At 41.3% G+C, this 8,608-nt stretch overlaps 1 protein-coding gene across 1 annotated transcript; it reads right to left on the minus strand.

The window, feature by feature from the left end:
* Window positions 1-6,582: 6,582 nt before the first annotated feature.
* On the minus strand, window positions 6,583-7,321 carry LOC100078209 (N-myc-interactor-like). Its single transcript, XM_007658994.1, is given in 2 exon segments — window positions 6,583-6,780; window positions 6,782-7,321. Coding segments are annotated over 2 exon segments (738 nt in total).
* Window positions 7,322-8,608: the final 1,287 nt, after the last annotated feature.

The following is an 8,608-nucleotide window of genomic DNA, read 5'->3' on the forward strand; positions in this document are numbered from 1 at the left end:
TCCTGTTTGGATCTAGGTTTAAAATGCATTTTTCTACTCTAAAATTACTTTCAGAAAACGCACAGAGCTACACTTGGACATTGAAGCTGAATGTTAATTCCAATATCTTGTTTCTTTGACTGTAAATGTCATCTCTCTCTTGGAGCCAAAACAAAATGAATATTCTCAATATATAGTTCCTTGACTTACAGGATTCCCTAATTTTCTACCTAACTGGAGTCTTTAGATTTTATTACATATTTTATAGCCTAGTGATTGCTTATTTTGCTATTGCTTTTTGTCACTTATTTGGATTTCTTTTGAGTTATTGCTCTCTCAAATGGTCTGTAGAAAAGAGGTGGTATTTGTCACAGAATAACATGGTAACTTATATTCTGAAGCCCTCACTTACCAGAACTTATGACAGAATGGAGTATTTTCTTTCTGCTGGTGAAATAATGGAGACAAAAAAATGAACTCAGAATTGGTTTCATCTACACATTGCCAAATCTACTTCACTGTCCGCCACCTCTTTCCTTCTCTGTCATCGTTCATTTCCTCCTGCTTCTGGGACATCTGTGCCTTGTTGTCCTACTGGCACCCATAGCTCAGCTTATCCAAAACTGAACTTGTTACTTTCCATTCCAAATTGTCTTCTCCACCTAACCTTCCCTCACTATTCAAAGCACCATCATCTTTTCCATCTCTCCAGACCTTAACCTTAGCATTATTCTTGACTCCCTCTATTTCAACCCCCTTGTTCAGTTTGTTATCAAAACCTGTCAGTCCTTCACCACATCTCTAGAATCTGCTTCTTGTTCTCTGCCCAAGCTACCATGTTCTGGACCAAGAGCTCAAGGTATTCCCATTGGACTACTGCATCAGTCTCCTCATAGACAATCAATCAATCAGTGATATTTGCTGAGCACCTCCCATTGGACTACTGCATCAGTCTCCTCATAGATAATCAATCAATCAGTAGTATTTGCTGAGCACTTATTGTGTGCAGAGCACTCTCCCAAACACTTTCCTCCAGCCTCTCCCCACTCCAGTCCATACTTGATCCTGATAGCGGAATCATTTTTCTAAAACATCATTTTATGCACTTCTCCCCACTCCTCAAAAACTTTCAATGATTGTTCATTCCTCTCCACATTAAGCAGAAACTCCTGACCATTGGTTTTAAGGGACTCAATCAGCTTTCCCCCTCTGCTTAATCTCACTCTTTGCCCAATCCACCATAGTTCACATGTTTCATTCCTTTCAAGCCAACTATTTATTCACTGTGCATCACTCTTGTCCCCACCATCACCTACCTCTTGCTCATAGCCCTCCTTGCCAGGAACACCCTCTCCGATCATGCCTGGCAGACCACACCTCTCCCTATCTGTGGCTCTCCCTACATTCTAGGCTCTTTGTAAATGACAATTCCTCCAAGTGTGTTTCTCTAATCAAGCTCTCATCATCTCAGTCTTTTTTCCCTGGCCTCTCCTTCTGCAATTTCAGGATCAGTTTGTCGCCTAAGAGTTTGGAGACTGCCCACCCAGGGACAGGGGTGATATCTACTAAATCTAATACACATTCCCATACCGGTGCCATGCAGGGTAAACGCTCAATAAATATTAATTGATTGATTCTATATTAAGCACCCACTAGGTGCACTGCACTATAATAAGTTCTTGTAATAGTAACATAAGCATGAGACACATCCCTGCCAACAAGAAGCTTGAAATACAACTGTGGGACTCAACTTCATTTTTATTGTCATAAAAGTCCCCTATTTTGTCTACTTTCAGTGATAGTAGTAATAGCATTTATTAATCACCCAGTATGTTTTGAGCACTGTACCAAGCACTGAAAAAAAGTATACAGGTGGGAATTATACATAACCCTTGTCCCATGAGGGCTGGTAGTGATGTACAAGCTGGATTTCTAGCATGTAAGCATCAAAGGGAAACGTTAGGAAGGAAAACAGGAAATAAAGAGGATGTAGGGAAGTTTCAGTATGGCTGTTCCTTTACTCGGGGGTAAGAGAGAATGTTTTCCAGGATTGTGTTAGGTAAAACAAAGATATTATGCATAAGAGTATAATCATCATATATGAAGGTATGATGAGGAACCTGGAAGCTAGTGTCCAAATATGCTTCTGATCCACTAGGGAAACTCTTCCAAGCTTTAAATGTCATGCAAATCTATTGAAAAAGTGAGCCAGAAACTCCCAGGCTGATGACTGAGTTCTTGAGGCCCATTCACAGGGTGGTAGGCAGGAGATCTTAAAGTGGTTTACAGCATCAGAACCGTGAACTAGATTGAAAGAATTCCAGAGAAAACCAAGACTAAGGATTAGTCTGTACCAGGAAGTCCTTCACATAACCAGTGATTTCATTGGTAATGCAGAACTAAATGCAGTCACTGAATTCTGCTACACAGGTAACTCCAAGAAGCCTTCCCCAGCTCTCTCTCCTTATTGTGTCATCACTGCACTTGGATCTGTGACCTTTGGGCATTTGATAGTAATCTCTACCCTCAACCTCACCATATTTATGTGCATATATTTTTAATTGTGCATATATTTTTAAATTTTATATTATGTATTATTTATTCATATTAATGTCTATCCCCCTCTTTGACTGTAAGCTTGTTGTGGGCATGGAATGTGTCTGCCAATTCTGTTGTTTTGTTTTCTCCCAAGCACTTAGAAGGGTGCTCAGTACATAGTAAGCACTCAATAAATGCCATTGATTGATTGTTAGTACAGTATCCAATAATGTCCAATTTTCAAGTTAAGAACAGAATTAATGAGTCCAGCATAATTTTAGTAAACTGTCAATGAGAGTTTGTTGACAATAGTACCTCAATGTCATTCAAAATTGAAGGTCTTAAAATGGTGCTGGTGGTGACCAACCTTCATTATGGCTTCTAGATCTTTATTTACCATAGATGGCCCATTCAGGTTCTTAAGCTGCTTTACCAGCTTCCTCTATGACCTGAGAATATCATCAACAACAAAGATCTGGAACATAATCATCTCACCAGCATTAAGGCAATATTTCCCAGCACCACAGCTTTCCCGGAGGACATAAGAGAACAATGGCAGGTACGAGGATTCCCAACAGCTGCTGTGGGTTGTGCTGAGAGGGGGCATGTGAAAACAAGGGGAACAATTGTTTTAGAAAAGCAGTGAAATGTAGTCTCAAACAATGTGACACAACAGGGGACTGTTGAAAGACTACAGCAGCAGAGAGACTAGTCTGGCTTGCTGCCACCGGGAGAGGGAGTTGCTCTCTTTGACCGGAGGCTTTGGGAGGACGAGGAAGCTATGAGTCAAGATCAAAAACCACAACAGGCTATGCAAGTGGCAAATCTGTCAGTGTGGCAGAGAAGCAGCGTGGCCTAGTGGAAAGAGTATGTGTCTGGGAGTCCGAAGACCTGGGTTCTAACCCTGGTTCTACCATTTACTTGCTGTATGCCTTACAGCTAGTAACTTAACTTCTTCTTGTCTCAGTTACTTTATCTGTAAAATGGGCATTGACCTGTCCTCTCTCTTACTTAGACTGTGAGCTTCATGTGGGAAGGGGACTTTGTTGTCTAATGTGATGAGCTTGTATCTATTACAGCTCTTAGAATAGTGCTTGGCACAGACTAAGTGTTTAACAAATTTATCAGCATAATAAAATAATATAATAATTATAATACTTATTATTGCTCATATTTTGGCATGGGTGGTCAGTTGTGCAACAGTCTTCCTGGTCACACCTACTCAAACCATTACTAACATCATCTTGGAAAATTGTCAGCAATTTTTAAATGTACTGTATATAAGGATCCTCATTATAGGTTATTTTATACACATGCATTTATTCAATCACATTTATTGAGCACTTACTGTGTGCAGAGCACTGTATTAAGCACTTGGAAAGTACAATATGGCAACAGGTAGAGACAATCCCTATAGGTTAAAGAAAATGAGAAAATAAGGATGACAAAACAGATTCTCAAGTAGCTGGACTCACTTCTTGAATTTTGGGCTTCAATCAAGTAACTCTATATTTAGCTTGTTCTTGAAATGCTATGTTTCCAACATTCATAGGATTTCTCCCTAAGTGGCTCTTATTTTGTCCACAAATATCTCACAATATCTAAGGAGAAACCTTCTTCTGACATTTCTAATGAATCTACCTTCCTCTACCATCTGCAGAATCTGCACCTAAAGTCTTCCAGTGACAGTGATTCTGTACTTACTTTCAAATAATTATAATCTCCATGAATTTCCTTAAAAATCACAGATTGAGTTTCTCCCTCTCTTCGCTTTTCCCTTTCCATTTTTATTTTATCCAGCTGTTCGGTGGCCTTTCTAAGCTGTCAGAACTGAGTCTGCCCATGTGGATCCAGCTGTCATCACAACAGGATCTTATAGAGAAAGGCAATTACCTCTTGAATTTCCATGTGGTTCCAGCATGCTGCCTGTGCGTATATGAATGTGGCTGCCTTTTGTCACAAGGTGCTGTGCTGCTAGTTTTCCATCTGCTGAGTCCCTAAGGACATTTTCAAACTTAGTGTACCACCAAAGCATCTCCATTTTTTCTCAACTGCTTTCCCTTCACTAGAGCCAATCTAGTGGTTCCATTTCCTCTCTTTCTACTTACAGCTTCAAATTGCTTAATAATAAACTCATAATAGTGCATGAATGATTCCTTAGGACCACTTTCAACTTGTATCTCTCTTTTGGGGGAATCTGTGAAATCTAAGGCTCTAAAGAGGTCTCTTGCTCAGGAAATTGATAATTAAAATATTGAATTATATTTACTTCAAGTAATCCATGACACTGTTTTCCTCCTGGAGACCTTACACTAGCTACCATGCCTTGCTTATTATTTATAAATCAAAGCCTGGTGTTCTTTGCTCTCCTGTTGTTGTGTGCAGGAAACGTGTCTACTAACTCTGTTACATTGGACTTTCCCAAACACTTAGTACAGTGCTCTTCACACAGTAAGTGCTCGATAAATACATAGATTGATTTAAATAATAGATTTATCCAATCTCCTTGATGAATGATAATAAGGAATAATCCACTGAAAAGAGCTATCTCTAAATGTGTAGCTCTAACCCTGTGGCAATAATATTAAAGATAGTGAATAATTGGATAATGATAATAATGATAATAATAATAATTATGGTATTAGCAAAGTTCTTACTATGTGCCAGGCACTGTACTAAACACTGGGGTGGATACAAGCAAATTGGGTTGGACACAGTCTCTGTCCAAAGCAGGTCTTGCAGTTTCAATCCCCATTTTACAGATGAGACAACTGAGGCCCAGAGAAATGAAGTGACTTGCCCAAGGTCACACAGCAGACAAGTGGCAGAGCTGGGATTAGACCCCAAGACATTCTGTCTCCCATTCCTGTGCTCTATACTCCATGATCACCCTGCAAATTTACAACTTTCTATATTGCCTTCTGAGATCATGGTTTATAACACAGCATCACTAAAATCCTCCCTTTCCTCTCCATCCAAACTGCTACCACATTAATACAATTGCTCACCCTAACCTGCCTAGATTACTGCATCAGCCTCCTTGCTCTGACCTCCCTGCCTCCTGTCTCTCCCCACTCCAGTCCATACTTCACTCTGCTTACCAGATCATTTTTCTACAAAAACACTTAGTACACGTTTCCCCACTCCTCAAGAAACTCCAGTGGTTGTCCATACACTTCTGCATCAAACAAATACTCCTCACCATTGGCTTTAAAGCACTCAGTCACCTTGCCCCCTCCTGTCTCACCTTGCTACTCTCCTACACAATCCAGTCCACACTTAGCTCCTCTAAGGCTAACCTTCTCATCATGCCTTGATCTTGTGTATAACACCACCGACCCCTCGCCCATTTCATTCATTCATTCATTCATTCATTCATTCATTCATTCGTATTTATTGAGTGCTTACTATGTGCAGAGCACTGTACTAGCGCTTGGAATGTACAAATTGGCAACAGATAGAGACAGTTCCTGTCCATTGACGGGCTTACAGTCTAATCGGGGGAGACAGACAAAAACAATAGCAATAAATAGAATCAAGGTGATGTACATCTCATTTACAAAATAAATAGGGTAATAAAAAATATATACAATTGAGTGGATGAGCACAGTGCTGAGGGGAGGGGAAGAGAGAGGGGGAGGAGCAGAGGGAAAGTGGGGGAAAAGGGGGCTTAGCTGAGGGGAGGTGAAGGGGGGGTAGAGGGGCAGCAGAGGCAGCAGAGGGAAAAGGGGAAGCTCAGTCTGGGAAGGCCTCTCGGAGGAGGTGAGCTCTAAGTAGGGCTTTGAAGAGGGGAAGAGAATTAGTTGTGAGTCAGGTATGCAGCCATCTAATTTGAGAAAGATGGATACTTTAATGCATCACGTTGCCTAAAGAGGCAGCTAATATACAAAGGTACCAGAGATAAATTAAAAGGACCACCAAATGATGTTCATTTCGTCTTTAAGCATAAAAAGAGATTAGACCATTCTAGATTTGTTATTCTAAAGAGGGGAAGACCTGCAGAGTCTTTTTAGTCCAGAGTTCAAATGGTGGTCAAATTCTGTGTCCCTGATCAGCCATCTGACTTCACACACTCTCCAATTTATCTTCCTCAAAATAGACAGTCAGAGGCTGCTTCAGGGCACACTTGACAACCTCTACCTCGCCTCCCCCGTTTCTATCCTTTTGAAAGTGAATATGAACCAGATCCTCCAAGTCTTCTTCTTCCTCCTGGATGTCTTTCAGACCAGTCAGAAGGATAGTTCTCCTGGAAATCCCTTCAAATAACCTGAAACTTTTCCAAATGTGTTTCTGTATATGGAGAAACAGTAACGTCATAGCAGTTTTCATTTGTTTTGAGAGGGTATACTTTATTTCTCAAAATATTTTCAGCAACTCCTGCCTCCAGGAACATAATGATGGCAGTTTGCGCCCGGGGATCGTAATCCACACTTTCGACCTCGCCCCCGCCCTCATGGGATTTACAGAAGCTCAGTTCTAGTTTGTCGCTCATCTGCTCTCTGGGTAACTCCTCGGGAATGTTGGAAACGTTGATCTTCTTTTGAGAAACTGTTACGTGGAACTGAAAGGTGACACCTGTTTTGAGTGGCATAGGCTTAGCCTCCAGTTCTACCTTTCCATCCTCCAAGTTCACGAGATGTTTTCCCTTTTTGATCACATTTTGGGCAACTTCTTCCACCTCAAAAGTGATGAATGCTTGCCCTTCCTCCAGTTCCTATGGAATCTGGGCTGTCACTTGGAACAAGCAGGAAATATCTAAAACCCTTTTGTCATCCTCGGAGACCTCAAATGATGTAAACTTCATGCCATTTCCTGCCTCTGGCCTGGAATGCCCTGCCTCCTCAAATCTAGCAATTTCTCTCCCCCACTTTTGAGCAATGTTGAGGGCACATCTCCTCCAACCAACCTTCCCTAAGCCCCCCTTACTTCTCCTCCCACTCACTTCTACATCACCCTGACTTGCTCCCTTTATTCATCCTCCCTCCCAGCCCCACAGCACTTATGCACATATCTGTATTTATTTATTTATATTAATGTCTTTCTCCCCACCTCTAGACTCTAAGCATTTATGTACAAATTTTTATGGTATTTGTTAAGCTCTTCCTGTGTTTCAAACACAGTTCTAAGCAGGGGGATATATTCAAGTGAATTAGGTTGGACACATTTCAGGTCCCTCATGGGGCTCATAGTCTAATTAGGAAGGAGAACAGAGAACTGAGGCACAGAGAAATTAAGTGAGTTGTCCCAGGTCACACAGCAAGCATTTGGTAGATCTGGAATTAGAACCAGGTCCTCTGACTTCCAAGCCCATGCTCTTTACCCTAGGCCACACTGCTTCTTTATATACTTACATATGCTCTGTACCCTATTGATTCCTCCTCTCTGTCATTTCTTTAATTTATGTCTCTGATAGATTATAAGATCCTTGAGGGCTGCATGTTAATAGGAATAACGTCACCTAGTTTTATTGCCCTCTCCTAAGGATTAGTACAATGCCCTACACACAGGAAGCGCTCAATAAAACAGAGGTGATTAATGAAACACTGATGATACTGATTCTGAAGGGATTAACTACCACTATGAGTTTTCCTCCCACAGGATGACTGACCACATCCGCACCTGTACTGTGAGAGTGGTTACACATCACGACTGTGGGTGTTCCAGCAGCAGTGTAATTCCCATCTTCACAACAGGGCCCGGCTTTTGGCTGCTCATTCTCAGTCTCAGGTTCTTCCTCTATCTCTCACATCCTAACTGTGGATGTCCCTCAAGGCTCAATTCTATTTTCCCTCTACTCATTCACCCTCACAGCTCAAAGCTACCTTTGTAAATGGTTCCCAAATCTACCTCTCCAGCACTGACTTCTCTCCTCTGCAGCATCAGAGAAATCTTATTTCCGGCCTTTATGACATCTCTATTTCAATGTCCTGCCAACAACTTAAACTAAACAAGTCCAAATCTGAACCTCTCATCATCTTACCTGAACCCTGGTCTTCCCCTGTCCTTCCCAACACTGTAGATAACATTACTATCCTCCCTGTACACCAATTCCATAACCTTGGTATAGTCCTCAATTCATATCTCTTGAGAT

The sequence above is a fragment of the Ornithorhynchus anatinus genome, chromosome 1, assembly GCF_004115215.2.
Source record: "Ornithorhynchus anatinus isolate Pmale09 chromosome 1, mOrnAna1.pri.v4, whole genome shotgun sequence".
Taxonomy (NCBI): Eukaryota; Metazoa; Chordata; class Mammalia; order Monotremata; family Ornithorhynchidae; genus Ornithorhynchus; species Ornithorhynchus anatinus.